This window comes from Trachurus trachurus (assembly GCF_905171665.1).
Source record: "Trachurus trachurus genome assembly, chromosome: 11".
Taxonomy (NCBI): domain Eukaryota; kingdom Metazoa; phylum Chordata; class Actinopteri; order Carangiformes; family Carangidae; genus Trachurus; species Trachurus trachurus.
Window position 1 is genome coordinate 17,299,655 of NC_139904.1, and position 18,553 is coordinate 17,318,207.

General features: G+C 43.0%; 1 protein-coding gene across 1 annotated transcript in view; it reads left to right on the top strand.

The window, feature by feature from the left end:
• Nucleotides 1-903: 903 nt before the first annotated feature.
• tshz1 (teashirt zinc finger homeobox 1) overlaps nt 904-18,553 on the top strand; it is a gene marked incomplete at both ends in the record, with an annotated part of 29,605 nt that continues 11,955 nt past the window's right edge. Inside the window, one exon of the mRNA XM_083982580.1 lies at nt 904-943. Within this exon, the coding sequence (XP_083838706.1) occupies nt 904-943 (40 nt within the window). The remainder of the gene's footprint in view (nt 944-18,553) is intronic.

Here is an 18,553-nt window from a genome sequence, read left to right on the forward strand (position 1 = left end):
TGTCCATGTTGACAATCGGGCGGACAGTGTATATGTGAGTATTTCATTATCCAGGGGGTGTTTTTCACAGAGACGGGGACGAAGCTGAACGCTGCGCGCACACACACTCACTCACATAGACACACATACAGTATACTTGACTGATTGACATACACCCAGCTCGACTAACGTGTCACTCTTTCCTCTCTCCCTTTTTTCTGATTTTCTTTTATTTCCCCTCTCCCTCCAAAAAAAAAAAAAAAAAAAAAGAGCGAAGCTGGCACCTGGACGGACGCAGGGCAGAGACACACCACAGGAGCAGAAGCAGCAGCAGCAGCAGCAGCAGAAGCAGCAGTTTGGACTCATCTCCACCACCGAGTGAGTTACAGCGCAAAAGGAGAGGAGAGAAGAGAAGAGAAGCTCCGTTTTCCTTCACGTCTGCTGTGAACAGAGGTATGAAATAGTCCGGTGAGGAGGGGGTGTAAACCTCTTTTGATGGGAACGCGGAGAAGGGGGCTCAGGCAGCTGTCCATATCCCTGCTCGATAAGACTGAGATCCGCACGGAGCTTCTGTTCTTCTTTTTTTTTATTCCTCCTCTCACCCACTCAGCCTGCGATGAGTTTATGTGATCGGCAGAAGTTAATGGACGAGCCCGTTTAGCTCTTAAATCCTTCCGTAGTCTTCCGTTTTCTCACCGGACATAACCGACTGACAAAAACATAAAATAATAAGAAAGAGAGACTTCTTCACCTCCCCTACCCCTGCGAGGGATCTGCACTGTAATTCTCATCATCCCGCCGAAGAACTGAGGGGAAAACGCTTTACTGGCTTTGATTTCCTCCCGTTTACACTGGTTTCCTCTCCAGCTCCGTCCGCTATTTTGATCTCTGCATGAAAAGTCAAGCGGAAAGTCTTGCAGCAGCATGCCGAGGAGAAAGCAGCAAGCACCGCGGCGGTCATCAGGTAAGCCCCGGCTCTGCAAACAAACACCTCCTCCATTAGAAACACACACACAATCACATGCACACACACGTTATTCTCCAAACAAACCAGGTTATCTGCACACACTCAGACAAGTTTACTCAGCAGTGTATACAGGCCTGGTGCAGGACACAATACAAGGACAACAGGACCTATAGACAACACTCTTCTCTATCACTGTTAAGCCGTGAGTCTTGTTCAGTGTGGTGCGTTCAGTGGAGTTACGATGCTTGACTTGTGCATCGTCTCAGCAGCCCGTAATGAGTTTATTTCTACTAATCTAAGAAGGCACGTTTGACTGGCAACAGTATTGTTTCATTTTTACGCAGCCATACGCTCCGGTGCCAAAATCTGCCAGTGAGAAATGAACGCGCTCAGCTGCACTTCAGTTTCAAACGCTTTAAAGCTGATCCTCCACTAGGTTTGCCAGCATCCAAGTTCTCCAAACAAAGCTCATCTTATCTCATTTTTACAGGCTAACGCGTTTGATGTGTTAGTGCCAGTTTAAAAAAAAGAGAGTGAAAAGAAAAGAAAAGGGGAGAAAAAAGAGAAAAGTGGCATATTTTCAGCTTGTGTTCCGCTCTGGGATTGCCATCCTTGATTTGATGCTTGATTGATCGCCTGTCATGCGACTTCCTTTGATCTATTCATTCCTGATAAACATCAGTAAATCATTCACCATAGAGACACGCATGCGCCCGGCAGCTGGACTCCCTCAAAGGATAACTTTTTGCCCCCGCCGAGGAGCAAAGAAAAGACAAATTGAAAGAAAAGTTCTCAAGCGGGATAAATACTTTGCGATTAATACCCAAGGGGGAGGGAACAAGGGAGGAGGGGAGGAGGGGTGCTGGGGCGTAGCGAGATCACAGGGAAGCATCTCATACAGAAATAGCCCTAAAACACTGCAGGGTGAAGTGGGGAGGTTATACCTCTAATGGTCACTGCAAACTGCTGACATGACCTTTGTGCTCATTCCTTAGAAACAGGAAGTGTCGTAAAGTTGGCTTAAATGTTAAAGATACTGATACAGCAGCAAAATGATGTGTTTATGACACTTACTATGAATGTGACAGTGATAAATAAGGGGTTAGTATATATGAAATCACTACTGTGTACAACAACCCGGCTCAGTAAGTCACTAGGAGAATATTATTGACCCTCATGCAATGTGAAAATCAACTTTAGTATAATTAAATTGCTAACAATCAACTTTCTTGTATTAAAAACCTATAATTTTCCAAATATTTAACAGCAAATGTAACTACAACATTAAAACGTTAGCGTGTTTTAAGTGAGAGTCTATATAACGTGTTCAAAGTTCACATTTAATCATTTTTTCCTCACAGAAAGTACCCCAGCAAAAGTAAATAATACGATATGAAGTCGTATCATAGAGAGGAATTCAGTGCCACAGCATTTTAGGTTTTGACAGTTGGGCCTCACCGTCATCGTTTAGTTGACCAGACGTGAGCTGCTGTGCGAGAGAATCGCATGTTTGCCTGAATCCATTTGATGTCCCTGGGAGATGTGTGTGATTGACATGCATTTCCAAATGACGGGAAAAGAGGAACCTTTGAAGTTCATGCAGTAATGACCAAAGCTGAATAAAACAGCTGTAGAATGTTAAGCAGGCGGTGGAAATGTGAGGTTAAGCAGACTTAATCAAGGTTGTGACGGAAAGACTTTGAACTCGGTGGGGCTGTAATTTCTAATTGACGCGAGGCTTTAGTGATGGATAGAGAGAAATGTGTTTGAAGAACGAGCCTGCACAGTGAAAATGAATAGTGTCTGTTTCTACCTCTGCTACAAATGCTGGTGAAATCCCCCAAAGATAGAGGAAAAAGTGTTGTTTTCTCTGTTTTCCTGCCTGCTGTGGTCGTTCAGCCGAGCTCTGAAGTGGCCCCATTCCCTCTCAGCTTTTGAATATTGATTTAATTGTCTGTTTTTGTGACAGACACATACATCACACGCTGTAATGGTCAATCCCAACTTGGCAGACTTTGTCTGTACATTATTTCCAGTGCTTTAACTTCAACTTTAACACCTCTACTGGTGTGTGTGTGTGTGTGTGTGTGTGTGTGTGTGTGTGTGTGTGTGTGTGTGTGTGTGTGTGTGTGTGTGTGTGTGTGTGTGTGTGTGTGTGTGTGTGTGTGTGTGTGTGTGTGTGTGTGTGTGTGTGTGTGTGTACTTTCAACAGTAAAACGGTGTACACACCTATAAATGCAAGCTATTTTTATAATGCATTACCAGATATTTCCACAACCCAGATTTGTCACTTTGGAGTTGCACTAAAACAAAATGTTGCATACACCCCTCAGAGACAGAGTTTCAATGGCTCTTTGTATGCCATTTCAAATGGGCGCTGTTTCATCAGTCACAGTGATGATTTTAGACCCTGTAATGGCGCTGTACCCTATCTAGATTATGACCAGTGACAATACATCAGTGTTCTTTCATTTGGAACCACATTACTGCATCTGTTAGTTTTGGCAGTTGAGTTCAGTGCAGTGCTATTTGAGCAGCAGAGACTTTTGCTGCAGTCATTTGTCGTCATTTTCCTTTTTTTTTTTTTTTTTGTCTTCTCTCGCTGAAGTGCAGCTGTTTTGAGGTATTTCTCACAGGAGCTCAGGTAATTAATGATAGATAAATAATGCAGTAATATCCAATTACAATAATCAAGACGAGAATAAAATGTAATGAGAGCTGCAATTATACAACTGTTTTGAGACAGCGACTTGAAGTTTTACCTTTATTTATCTGTTCCAAATAAATATATATTTGACATTTAACTTGTGTTCTGTCCCAATCTTACATTTGATTTTGTGTCACTCGAGGTAGTGCTGAAACTATTAGCCAATTGATTGATTTGTTGTGCAACAGACAAATAATATGCAACAACTTTTCACTTAACAATGGAAATAAAGCCAAACAATAAGTGGTTGGAGGTTCACACACAGAAAGATTGGCTGTTACTTGAATATTTATCCATCTTACAAAAAAAGCAAGATGTCAAAGTGGAATTTTTTAATATTTATTTTTTCTAATCATTTAATCAATGAGTTTGTTGCAGCTGTAGTTGAAGTGCTGCACATCATCACGGTTACATTCAGAGAGGAGGGACATGAAAGAGTTTGATAGTAAGTGCAGAAATCACAGTTTCAGGAGGTGACCTTTGACACCTAAGCCCCTATTTTTATCACTGTTGAAAGGATCCTGTGTGATTTCTGACTGTTTGCCGTATTAGCATGTTTGAATATGACAACATGTCGAACTCATTATAGCTGAATAACCGGGAATCAGTTTCATTGGGGGATGCAAGATACTGTATCTGAGATATACAAAGAAGCCATAATTCTATGTTAGTGAGGTCACAGTTTTGATTGCTGTTGGAAAATTAATGGTATTGCAGCACGTCTACTCTCGCTTTTAGTTTGCCAGCCACAATATCTTAAATCAAACACTGTCACTCTAAGTAATGAATCTGTCAACTAATCATTCAACATGTCAGCCTGATTGCAGTGTGACACTGGGCTAAATTTATTCCACAGGAGTTAAAAAGGTCTAGCTTAGAAAATATACATATTCTTTTTACTACCTTTCCTGCACAACATCCAGTTTTAGTGATTGAGACAGCACTAGGAGAGGAGGCGGGGCGATCCACAGTGGGATGGACCAGGACACAGTCCATGAGCAGTTTTTGTACTGACAGAATTAGTGCAAGTCATGAAGGGAGAGACAGTGACATGCTGTGATACTGTCAAACGTGACTGTGTGGAAATGTGTCCCTTCATACCTGAAGATCGTAATTAGTTTCCTTTTGTCTGCTCTCTTGATAGAAATGTGAGGCACCTGGCTGCTTTGTGTGTGTGTGTGCCACACACTGATGCCACTAATTAAGAAGTTTAAACATAAATCAGACACTCAGGTAACCATCACACACTGTTGGTGCTGTTCATTTCTTTGATATACATTACTCTCTGCCTCCTATAACTTAAGTGCTGCATTTTAATGATGTGTCTTTAGCTTCAGCACAACACAGAGTTAATTAAAGCACTCTGCACCATTTGTCCAGCTCGTATCCACGATGAGCTGCACACTGATTCAACAGAATGCAACAGACAGTAGTGGCTCTGCCTTTGAGAGCGTCTCCACTGACATCAGTGGCTGCTCTCTTTTTCCCTAAACACATCCCACGTTACTGCCACTATCACTACCTCAATGCAAAAAGAGCCTCTTAATTATGTCTTGAGGGTTGCTGGGTGGGTGGGGTGGGTTGGTGGTGGTGGTGGTGGTGGTAGTGAGCTTTCCTTCTTCCCGACGGCATCGTTAGCCGTGGTCCCTAATTATCCAGGTAGCTGACGGATCAGTGACAGGGCCCCACCGATTAATGCTGACAAATTCAGCAAGGTGTCAAGTCTGCAAGCTGCCTTGATATAATCAACTCGGCGTTAGCCACTTCTCATATGCCCACCCCCAGTTGTTCCGGTGTAAACACAACAGCAGAGGTTGCTCGCAGTGTGACGTGACAAATCGAAGTGTGTGTGACTCGTAAAGCCAACACACTGGCGGACACCAGCAGTCCTGTAACAAGGTTATATGAGCGCTTGTAGTCCCAAGTTTGGATGATTAGTGCGTGAACCAGTTCATACCAGTAATATAAGTAGTTTAATAAGTAGTTTAAATAGTTTAAGAAAGTAAAAGTGGCTTCCTGTGAATGTGAGAGATTTCTCTTAATACTTTCCTTTTCCCTCTGATCTTTCTGGTAACAGCTTTTTGGTTTGTTTGACAGAACAGGAACAAAGTTCTAAGACGAGCAGCATTGGTACATTTTGTTGTTGTTATACTTTGCATTGTATTTCCTCTGCTGAAATTTAGCTCACGGCACCTGTCAACTAAGCAGCCAGCACCAAAAGATGACTATTAGAACCTTGTGTTGGTTTTATCAGGACGCTTCTGATAAAGTATTTAATGACATTTGTCAGGAGTTGAAGCTACGTTATGCGAAAAAAAGATATATATATTAGAAGTGAAAAGTACAGATGAGAGCAGAGCAAGTCGGTGTGTTTGTGTGTGTGTGTGTGTACGACTCTGCATCACTAAGCAAGATGAGGTATTTGTGCAGCCCTGTGAGTGTGTGCGTGTGTGTGAATGTGAAATATTCTGATGTGGTGATAAGGCAGTGTATGTAAAGTGTCATTAACAGGTGACATTGACTGAAGGAGTCAGTGGATGTATTTGCTATGCCACACTCCACTACACCCGTAGTTTCATTTGCATGTGTTGTCAGAGCCGGTAGGCCTCCAGGAAATCAAAGACACACACTAATACGCACACTCGCACAACCGCGCTCTCTGTCCTCATCTTCGTGGAGGTTAAGTGACAAATGAAGATCGATGACTGCTCTTATGGAAAAGAGAGGGTCGAATTGAAAATATGTGGGAATTAGGCTCGCCAGCAGGGTGACGATGTAAAGGCATTCAGAGCTGCAGTCGCGAGGTAAAACTATCCCCGCGCTTAATGAGGTTCAGAGGAAGCAGGAAAACCTGGATTTTCACTCAAGCACGACGCGAGGAGATTTGACAAAGAAATACAGAGAGCAAGGTCATTTTCACAGGAATCCAACTCACTAGCATCCTCAGACTTAAATACATCCTGCACTTATTTATTGTCTCTGATTTTCACTGTGCCTGTTTTCCATTCACAAAGATATCCTGGCCACAATTCAAAACAGCTGCAAAACAAAAGCCACAATGTACAGTCGGGGATGTAAGATAATAACAGGAATAATAACAAGAATGAAATCATCCACATGGCTGTCCTTAAGGGGGTTTAGGGCACCGGTTGCTAATTACAGTGAAGCGTACACAACTGACCTGGCGAAGTTTTGCTGCTGATTGAGTAAAATAGCTGTTGTAATGAAAGGAGAGGAGAGTGAAAGCAAAGGCAGGGGATAATAAATTAAATTCTGTTGGTACAATTCAAACCCCGAGTCCAACACAAACACATGGATTTCACACAGCATACGTGGTTGTGTGCATACATGGCTCAGCGGTCAGGCCTTAGGGATTTATCATGGTCATTTTTTTATTTTTAACATCAAGAAACGAAGAGTTCCAGTTATTAGACACGATTTTAGACGAGCGAAACTGCGCTTGCAGCTGCGCATTTCTAATGTTCTCACTGTGACCGTACGCTGGTGTGTGTGTGGCAAACCAACAAAGTATTGTGGGCAATCAGGCACCCAAAGTGGGCCAGCTGCATTCATTTGGCTCTTCACACACAAACATTGGAGTTTTTCCTATAGCTGCAGCAGTTTCAGATGCAGACAAAGAGAATGCAAGTGTGGAGAAAGGAGAGAAAGACGCACAGAAGAAAGAGAAAAATGGCAAGTCGTGATTTAAGGCAAGAAGACGGGAGGTCCAGGGTACACTCAGAGGTCAATGTGCACTCAGGGGAGCCCCTGTCTGGACTACTTCCACTGTTGTATACACACTGTGTTTAGTGCGTGTGTTTTTGCCGTGCCCTGACTTTTTCACTACAGCTGTCTTATGTGCTTTTGTCATCCAAGTACAACTGTACATGTTTCTAATTATCAAATCCACAGTGATGTCAAATGGGTGTACAGTATGTGCTGTGTGTGTCCTTGTGTGATTGATGCACTGTACACCAGACAGATGCTGTTACTGGAGAGACAGAGTGAACCAGAGTTGGCTGCTGTGATCGAATTTGTCCAAAGCCAGAAGGACTCTCTCAGATATTGGTGTCTGCATTTTGCTCCAGTGATCTAAGATATTACTGAGCTGTTTTTTTTTTTTTCCTGTTCTGCACTTGATGTATTAGAAATTGCCACTGAGGCGGCGCCTGTTGCCGTAATCATAGTGATCAAGCTAGAGATAAGACTGGAGATACATGACCACCAGAGCAGGCACAGTGAGGTTTAAATTATTCTCAGTACTCTCTTTTTATTGAATCTCTGGCTCTCTCTCATTGCCGATACTTGAGTCAAGTGCTAAGTCAGTTAAGCTAAGACCGAAAAACTGCCTTTGATCCACAAACTAAGCATTAAAAAACAGCAGTGGAGTGAGTGAGCTGCTGCTGCTGGAGGCCCTGCGCTGCCCGGCCTTGAAGTTGAGTTGCTTCTGTTAACCAGCCTTGAACATCTGGGTTGAAGCAGGGGTGTGGGTGAGAGAGAGAGAGACGAAGGGGGGGAAAAAGACAACAGAGGGAGAGAACGAGAGTCTGTGAAGAAAAGGTATTAAAAGTGACAGATGAACAGGACTTGGGTAGACGTTCTCCTGCAGCAGCTGTGACTGCTGCCATCGCTCTGACAGGTGTCAATTAAGAATTACTGCCGGGGCCCTGTAGTCATTTTTTCCTGCCCAGCTGTCTGCCTGTGTGCCTTTCTGAGAAATAACACTTTACCCTTGTCACTGCGTTAGCGCTTAGCTACAGTCGCCCCAGAAAATGAGTGCATGGCGGGCACACTAATCGATAACCAGTGTATTAGCAATTATTTTGCCCATTGATTTACGGTGGGGCAGCGACTCCCACCGTGTTGTTATTAGCCACTGATTATATGTGCCTGTGCTGTAGTGCAGACACGCACGCCAGCACATACACTTGCTCTGCTGTCGCCAGGTAGGTATATTTTATCTTTAGAGCCCAGTACACAGGCCAGGACGAAAACTGGAACAGTGCAGTTGCAGCTGATATTTCACTTTTGAATAAAATGAATAGTAAAATAATCGATTTCTAAATATCGCTAAGGCAGTATACCAAACAGTCATGTGACTTTGGGAAAGAAAGATGTGAATTTATTCCCAGACATATCTCAAAAAGGGAACTTCTCTGAAATAGAGCTCTGTGTGTGAATGTGTGTATTTCACACAAAAAAAAGAAAGAAAGAAAATAACATGAAATACTTTTGTGTGCTGGACGTCCCTTCTGGCCACACATAATTCTAACAGGACTCAGCCACCACATCTTGAATTTGAGTAAATCCTAATGTGTCACCTTCTTGGGTTAAAGATTGCTGTATCGGCCCCTCAGTCACATGATAGATGTGTTGGCAGTATGAGATGGAGCTGAAATGAATGGTTGATTTCAGCTGCAGTTTCTACCATGTAAGAATGTGTTGTTTTCCTCTGTCTTACATCATTGTACATTTATATATGTTTTTGCTTTAGACTTTTGACAGTTGATAATTAGGTTAATAAATACAACCAATTATAGATGTTTACGGATGAAATTATTAATTGATTATTATATGTATAGGCCTATATATATTGCAGGCCCAACCTTTCAGCCCTTTACCTTTCAGCTAACATTTTCTGATGTTAAAGTGAAGTGCTAAGATGCTAACAGTAGGTACCATTATCAAAAGAACAGCAGGACAGTGTATGCTCTTATTTTGAAAAGTGAAAATGGCGTCCTCAGTACAGTGGCAAAGTAATTCAAATGGATTTTTCCAAAAGCAGATAATTGAGATGCAAAAATTCTTCTTTTCACAAATAGAAAATTGATTCGAAAATCCTTTTCAAGGCTGATTATTAGGAATGTATCCACAAAATGTTATTCATTTATTTGTAAATTAATTGAATAGATTAAACAATATATTTCGGGTTTTTTTTACACTGTGTATTTGGATTTTCTTTTTGTATGTGTTTAAGGTTTTTCATATTTTCAGATAACACGTTTACGCAAGGGTTGTCAATGTTTTCACAGAAGTAATAGACAGTAAAAGTAAAAGACAAATAGGTAACTCCTGTACTCGTATTTAGCTAAGTGTTGTACCTCAGTAGTAACTCTGTTCAAGTTCAGAACAAGAAAATTAAACTTTGCAATGGAAAGTTGCATCAATTCTTCACGCCAAACTATAAAGCAACCCTAAAAAAGGCTGGAGGCTCACAAACAGAATTAGTAAATTTTGTTTATGTTTTTTTGTGGTTGCCTGGGTAATGGTTGGATTTGGACTTAATATGTATACACATGATAACTGTTACACTCTTGGTGTTTTGAAAAATAATCCGCCTGCAAACATTGAGAGAACATTACCATTAATTAAACACATACAAGCAAGCAGCAGCCCGTGGTAAAGTTTCTCCCCTTCACTGCCCTTAGTGAGCTTTGTACTGTCTGTGCAGCATGTGGTGCAAAATCCGGCCCACCCCCGACAGTTACTGGTTTTTAGTACCTATAGCGCTGAGAAAAGCTGGCCTCAGCAGATCCAAGCAGTAGCCAGTGCAAGTGGACAAAAGTCAGGGGGTGGAAATTTTTATCCCCCAAGGAGTGTTTATTTAACTGATAAGGTGGGTTGAGAAGCAATGAATATCATTTTTTGGACACTAGTTTACTACAGATAAGCCATCTGGGAATGGATACAGTTAACAGATGACACTTTGTCCTTGAGAGGGGACACTGGGGAAGGTCATGCTGCAGGCGAGTGTGGTGCCACTGCCATCTCTCTTTCCTCCCCTTACAGTACCTCCTCATCTTTATCTCAGCCCACAAACCTACAGCCTCTCTCTCTCTTGGCTTTTTTTTGGGGGGATTACCGCCCCTCTCCCCCTCCCCCTCTCTCTCTGTAAGCCTTTTCTCATCTTCCTATCAGTCATCAATCTCTATCTTACTGACTCAATTCTCCTCTACCCTGCTCATATTTTCTTTCATCTTCTCCCTGTCTCTCGCCCTCATCTATCGCTCTCTCACCGGATGCTCAAGAGTCAGTGAACTGGTTACAAGAACATGAACTCGACATCTGAAAAGGAGAGCTTAATACTCTCCTCTTTCAGGCCCGCTGGCCTTGTTCTCATATATCAAGAACCTCTTTTTTTGAATAGTCTGATTTCAGCGACACTCTGCAGTCACACTTCTGACTTGTAAAAATCCAAAAGGTCACAGGGCAGTAAAGTCTTGTGTCATCTTCTTTGAAGTCTAAGCACATGACTGTCACATATTTTCCGAGAGCCGTTCCCATTAAGCAGATAGTTATCCATAAAGCATGTTGCACAGTTAAAGAATGAAAGCATATTTTGTTGATGTGGCACTATTCAGTTTTGTTTGACGCTTTCATTAAAAAGAAACCCATAGACCACAGTTTGCTCGGGGTCATACACAGTAATCACTTAACAGCCATCGGCCTCAGCCTTCCACTTGATGGGCAGTTGAAAAGGGATATAATGTCTCGTGATCCCAGTCAATTCAACAACACCACATGCTACCCCCCAAAAAAATTCCTCCCAAATCTTTCCTGAGCCGGCGTGTTGTCTCAGACAGTGACAGTCACAGGGGGTATAAGCTCAGCTCTGTCCCTCTAAGTTGTCTGTCTCAGAGAGAACAGCAGGAGGCCTCTTGTATACCCAAATGTCTCCTCTGTCAGTGTGTCTCTCTCGTCACTCAGTCCCCCCACACACCGAACCAGCTGTCTGTCTGTCTCACTTGCTGGCTGGATGTCCACCTGAGCATCTGTTTCTGATTACCTGTCTCTGTTTGTGTCTCAGTTTGTCTGATGCCCCAACTGTTGGCCTGTTTACTTGTCTATTTCTGCTCCATCTGCCTCTGGCCTCTGTCATCACCGTCCACATTTTCATATTGAAGAATGTCAGCAGTAACATTGAACTTTGGCTTAATTACAACAAAGAGTGACGTGTTGTGTTGTAGCTGTTTGTGGAGTGGACTGTAATTAAGTGCATTTACCTATTCACTGTACGTCGTACATGCAAATTTGATGTACAATTTCCATTAAATACTGTTATTGAAGAGGATGTAATTTTTCCTTCACCACATTTATCAGACAGCTGGGGCCTCATGTATCAATACTTGCGTGGATTTCATACTGAAACATGGCGTACGCCAAAATCCAGAAACTGTCGTACGCACAAAGAAAATCTGATGTATCAAAGTGTGCGTACACATGGATCCAAGCACTTTTCCTTTGTACATCCCAGTCAACGTGGAATTGAGCGCACATGCCGAAGTGGTAATCTCCTCCCTGTCCACGCCCCCATTTAAATATGCAAATCAATGTAAATAAGGCCTGCACCAAAGATTCCCTTCTCTTTACGGTCAGATAACACCATGAAAAACTGTGAGGAACAGCAATTTAACCAAATTTGAGTTGAAGGTGCTCCACGATAAAGTTGAGCCGTGTAAACATCTTTTTTTTTTTTTTTTTTGCCGTCCTCCGGCACCATCACAAAGGGGGTGGGAGAGTGTGTGTGTGATATAAAGGTGAACGTGAGGCGGAGGACCGCTGTCATCCCAGATGAAAGCAGACAATGTACTCTAATTAAATTATGTGAAATGGATTTACAATTTTATTTGCCTTCTTTTATACACAGATCGCGTAGTAAATAAATGCAGAAGTGCGCCAGGGAGGCTGATAAAGACACATGTCCAACTTTACGCATGTGTTTATTGACATTAAGTACTTCACACAGTCTGTGTAGTTTAACCAGCAAAAAGAAAGTCACTGACAGCGTGATATTTCGGCAGATATGCTCAATGTGCATCGGGGCGGGGGGTTAATTTATTAATTAAACAAATACATTTACTTTGCGCGCATACAGTCCCAGGCTGTAATCTGTACCCAGCTATGCTGAATGAATGAATCGTGCGCTGAACCAGCCACCTCGCCACAATGTTTGTTAGTATGTGATGCATTTACGCATCACATATGATCTGTACATTTATAGTATAAAAATGCTTCCTGTTCACAGTGTGGTCAGCACCTGAATGGAGGCGATGGCTCCCCGACGTGTCGCGCTCTCAGGCCGGTTGCAGCGCACTGCGCTCAGTTCCAAGAGAATTGCCCTCGGAGTCATCATGTGCAAAAAAAAAAAAAAAAAAACTCCGGGACCCGTGTGCACTTCGCACTGCAGCATCTGCAATATCTTAAGACTAAAGCTGATGCTATTTTCTGCACCACTTTGCGCATGCTTTTCTATCCACCTATCTAATTGCAACATGTGGATGGGTTAGTTGTTCATAAATGTGTCTCTGATGTGCACATTACTCTGAGGACTAATTGTTTTCACATTATTAACAGTTTCCCAGCTTCACCTCTAAGTGTCGCCAAAGGAACAACAGCAGTAGAAACGTGCGTACGCCAGCTATGGAGTTGGCGTGGGCCACCGCACTTTTCCACGGTCATTTCACTTTTGATACATCTGAACGTTGGCGTGGAAAATGACGTACGCCACTTTTTTGTGCGTACGCAACATTGATACATGAGGCCCCTGGAGTTTTAAGATACTGTGAGTTTGGCAGGCAACCAGCATTGACTGTTAATGTGCCTGGTTAAGAAACAGTCCTAACAAAAACCCCTATAAAAGCACACATTTTTAGTTTTACACAAATTATAGTATGCTACTACACACTCAGTCAATGGAAGATGGATTTTGTTACCTTTGAGCAGAAACTGGCTGGTGGGGTCCCCTTTTTCCACTCTCTACACTAGGCTAAGCTAACCAGCTGCTGACTGTTTTACTGAGTGGACAAATAAAAAGAAATGGAGGCATTGATCTTCTTGTGTAAATTCCTGACAAGAGCAAATCAAGTTCTTCCCAAAATGTGGAACTATTCCTCTAAAGACTTGTAGATAAAATATATCAATCGCTCATAAAACATGACACATTGTTCGAGACAGAACATTCTGAACTGTTACATAGGCGCTGAAATGACTTCCTCTATCACCAGCTACAATATCAGACAGCAACAATTTACACTTGTAATCTAAATAATAACCTAGTGAAATAACATATAATAACACCCAGACAAGGACCATTTAGTAAAGTGCACATTCCATGACTTTGATTAAAGCAACCTCTTAAATTAAAGATTTTGTGTGTAGTTTGTGATGTTACTACAACTGTTAACAGCCACTTGCCTCTTTTTCTGTGAAGCTGGAATGAAAAGTGCCTGTTATCCAGTCAGACCGTGAAAAGTTTCCTCTTGTTGATGATCATGGCTACCTACAAATTGTGATTCATTAAAGGCTTCTGAATCCTGTCGAACTGCTCCATTAATTTCCTTTTCATAGTATTTTGGCTTTCTAATTTGGGTACTGCTTGCTGCTTCACCTTTGTGAAGGTCTGTGTAATATATCTGTCATCTTGCTGAATACTTACAGTATATTTGGAATTTTTATGGCCTTACATTTAAAGTCCAAGAATGGCCACATTCCCAGTTTCACCGCGTCTGTGTGTGTGAGTCATTTTTAGGTGTGTGTGACGTACTTCTTTTACTTCACCAATCTGTTTTTCCTCTCCGTCTTCTCAGTTTGTCATTTCATTAATTTCCTGTCTTGCCTCATAGTTGAAGCTTTAGTTTGCAAACCTTTCTGCTTTAGCTATAACTGAGAAAATGCCTGGACAATGAACCTATAACATTATGCCATACACAATAACGGAAAGTCAACCGTTTTGGCATCAAACTGCAGAGAAACCACTGGTTTGGTTTTATTCACCAAAAGTATACTATAGTCACAGATAATGTGGAGTGGAGCTGCATATCTTTGTGTGCATAACAATTTCCATCTGAAATATGAGACGATGGTAGGTTTGATTTGTAGGGCCTCAACTAAGTATTATTTTCATTATTGATTAATCTGCCCATTATTTCCTTGTCAGAAAGTCGTGAAAAATGCCCATCACAACCTATAAAAGTCTAATGTGATGGAATCAAATTACTTACATATAACAGTTTGCAGCTCAAATATATTCATTTTGCTACAATAAAACATTAAAAAAGCAGCAAATCCTCACAGTTTAGAGGAAAGAACAAGAGAATGTACTTCATTTGAGAGGCTTAACACATCATGGTGCATTTTTGATTTCCATAGGTTTTCTTACTGTAGAAACAGATTAAAAGCGGCGTGATCATTCATATCATCTGAAAAAAGACGGTCGGATGATTTTCCTCCCTCCATCGTGGTCCGTTGAGGTTGAGGTAACACGAGGGAACAAGTCAATATAGTATCCATCATTTATGATTTCCAGCAGGAGAAAATAATGTGTGCTGGTCTGAAGTAGCTTGAGGCTCCTCTGGTATCAATAACAACAGGTTGCTTTGTTGTAACTGAGTCTCAGTCGGAAAAACACAGCTGTTGTTTATACGGCTCTGGACTCTGTTTTAACACAAGAAAACCTTTGATATCAACTTATCAGTATGAGAAACTTTGGAGTTGAATGTCAGTGTGTGAGATAAGACTCTCACTCAGGCCTGGAGAGGATTGAGCCGACTCTAACAGGACAACTACCCAGATGATGTAACAGTCATGCCAAACAAACGTTAATTTAGCTAGATAATCATCAGCAGGATCAGCAGAGTGTATTACACAACCAGGAGTTTTGTGCTTCGATACCGAGTCTTTCAATAGAGAATCGTGAATCTAAGAAGCAGTTTTCTACGAGGAGCTTTAATGAATAGAGGAAAAAACATGTTTGGTGCATTTTGCTCCAGTTTGTAGCCTTTTTTCCAAGATATTTGATTACAACTGAAGCTGTTGAAACATTACTAACTGTTGGTAGCGTACCAGCTGATACAGCGCGTTAAAGAAAAAAAAAGAAAAGAGAAGTTCAGAGCATCCAAATGTTTGTAAAGAAAAACCACACAGCTGGATAGGTCTGTCTAGAGAAGTGGGTTAAACAGGCATTTTCAAATGCTATTAAACTGTTTAAAACTACTGTTGGGCAACTGTTTTTTTTTTAGCCTCACACTGCCAGACAGTGGAGTTACTGATGGTACAGTCCTGAGTGGGTGAAAATGTGAACCCCTCCTCTCAATATTTAGGATCTATTATGTATGGAGGAGCTGAATGTCTACATGGCCAGGGCCAGAGAGCAAGACAGCACTGAGTGAGACACCATTGTGTCTGTATGTGTATGTATGTGTGTGTCTGTGTGTATGTTAGAGTGAGAGAGGAGGTGCAGAAAGAAGCTATGGAAGGAGGGGCATAAAGGGGTGAAAAAAAGAGGAGAAAGAGTGACAGCGGACAAAAGGGAACCAGGGAGGAAAGGAAGGGGGGTGGGGGGGTGAGGGAGTGGAAAAAGAGGAGGCTAAGCAACAGAGGAGTGAAAGAGAAATGACTTGAGGGGTTGAGGGATGGAGAGAGAAGTGGATAAAGCGAAAGAGAGAAAAGTATCAAGGCAGTGGAGAAGAGAAAAAAAAGAAAGAGAGGGAGGGAGGGAGAGGCATTGAAAGCAGTTGGATGGTGGAGGGGAGGGAGAAAGAGAGAGAGGGGAGGATGTCACCCATGGCTGCCACTCATCACTCACAACTTAATGACGCTGTTTTTTTCCCCCCCTCCTTCTCCTGCTTCTTTTCCGTGGGAGAGGGGGAGGGAGTCCGTCCCGCGCCCAATCAAACGGGGTCACTCAGAGTTCACAACCTCCAGGTGGGACTGTCCTCCACCAGGGGAAATGTTTGTGGATGTGGGTGGTGTGTTGTGTGTGTGTGTGTGTGTGTGTGTGTAGCGGCAACAGGAGATAGTTTAGTGAAGGCGAGGTTCGTAGTTTACATGAAAGTTACGATTAAGATTAATCAAAAACAAGCACAATGAGTGAAGAAAGGAAATATTTGTATGAAAGCTAACACTGGATTCCAAGTCTGACGGATCTGTAAACATGATCAAGGCTTTGTTTTTCCTGCCTGTCAGCCTTTCATTTTGGTCAAGGTGCAAATGCCTGCTCCAAAGTTTGTGCTCATGTGTTTACATGTGTGTACATTTGAAGCATGTGCGTTTATGTAGGTGTACGCGCTTGTTTGCGAGAAAGCCGCTCCGGCTGTCCGCTGCGTCCTTCTGGGATTGGCCTGTTTCCTATTCAAGCGTCAGAGTTTTGATTCAGTTTGTGTTTATGTGTGTTCGTGCATGTGGGAGTGTGTGTATATGCCCGCGTGTGTGTGTGTGTGTGTGTGCGTGCGCGCGCTTAGCTCCATTTGTCCTCTCACTCATTCCTGTTTCTGGGAAGCATCAGCCGTTTAAAACTCAAACGGCAGGATTTTTTTCCCCTCGCTCTCCTCCTCGCACCAAATTTGGGGAACAGCTGGGGCGGCCATGACGATGATTTGTCTCCCTCTGCCCGTCTGCCTGACAGGTTGAGACCATGCACATGCACACACACACACACACACTCTACAGACACTCACTAATAGGCACATATACACACAATTAAACATGCTCTCAGTATCACAGACATGCAGGCGCAAACACACACACACACACACACACTCACGCAGACACAACCGTAGACACATACCCCTTATAAGAGGCCGTGTTCTCAGGGCGCTGCCAAAACACTCTGATTTCCTTTAGCCTGGGCAGCCATACATCAGCTCGGGGCCTCCCAGCCCGGATGGCAGGGGCTGACAGAATGACATGTGTCATTTATCAAACGAGGGGCGCCAGGCCTCAGGAAAAGAACAGACTGCGCGTGACAAAGCCCCCCGAGAGCTCTCCTCCACTCACAACGAGGGGAGTGTGTCATGGGATAGACACTGACAAATCTACGGAGATAGAACACACATGGATACACTCTGACACTAACACACAAGCAGAAGAGACACACACACATACGCTGAGAGCCACTTCCAGCACAGTATACAAACCCAACATGATACATCCGAGCTGCACTGTGGCTCTGAACGCAGCCTCATTGCCTTTGTTTAAAGAAAGAGAGGATGTGTAAAACAAGAGGCAATAAACATATAGATTTTCTAAATTTGAATATGCTGGCAGCAGATCTACACACACACACACACACACATACCCACACATACACCCACATGTATGTTTCCCTCGCAGCCAGAGGAGCAGCAGCCAAAGCCTCTCCTGTTGCCAGCAGCAGGCCTGTCTGTGTGCCCGTCCTTCTTAATGAACGGTCACTGGCTGCCGAAAGGAACTCTCTTAGCTGGCAACGCCGCTCCATCTCCTTCCTTTCATATCCATGCCACCACACACGCACAATATCCCTCTTTTTTCTCCTTCATTATGTCTCCCCTCTCTTCATTCCTTCCCTTTCCTCTTCCCTCTCTGTGTCGTGATCTCCCTCCGACCCCATTTTTAGTCTCTGCATAGCCCGTTCATTTGTCTTCATAAGGCTAATTTATTTTCCCTGCCAGATGCGAGCTGACAGCCATCAGTCTCCGTCTCCCACACACGCTGACGCACACACACCTGACCCCTTGACACTCAGATAAATACACTAACATGTACACACAAACGCACACGGCTCTTTCCCCCGTTTTTTTTTTCCGCAAACCTTTACTCTGTCTCTATTACACTCGTTCACAGCCTGTATTACCTCACGCACTGCTCTGAGGTCAGCTCTACGGTCACATACCCTCTGTTTTACCCCTGTCCTCCACCCCCTCCAACCCCCAAAACCCTCCCATTAACATTACAGAAGATGGATGTGTCTTCATCGCGGAGATTGATTGCGGATATAGAGTTATGGTGCCATTTATGTGTGTGCGTGTGTGTGTAAGAGTGTGTTAGTGTTAGATGGAGGGCACTTTGGGAGGCGGCGTTGGGGGCTGAAATGTGAGGGAGGCTTTTCTTTGGTTTCCAGAACCTTCCAGCCGTTCGTTGTCTGT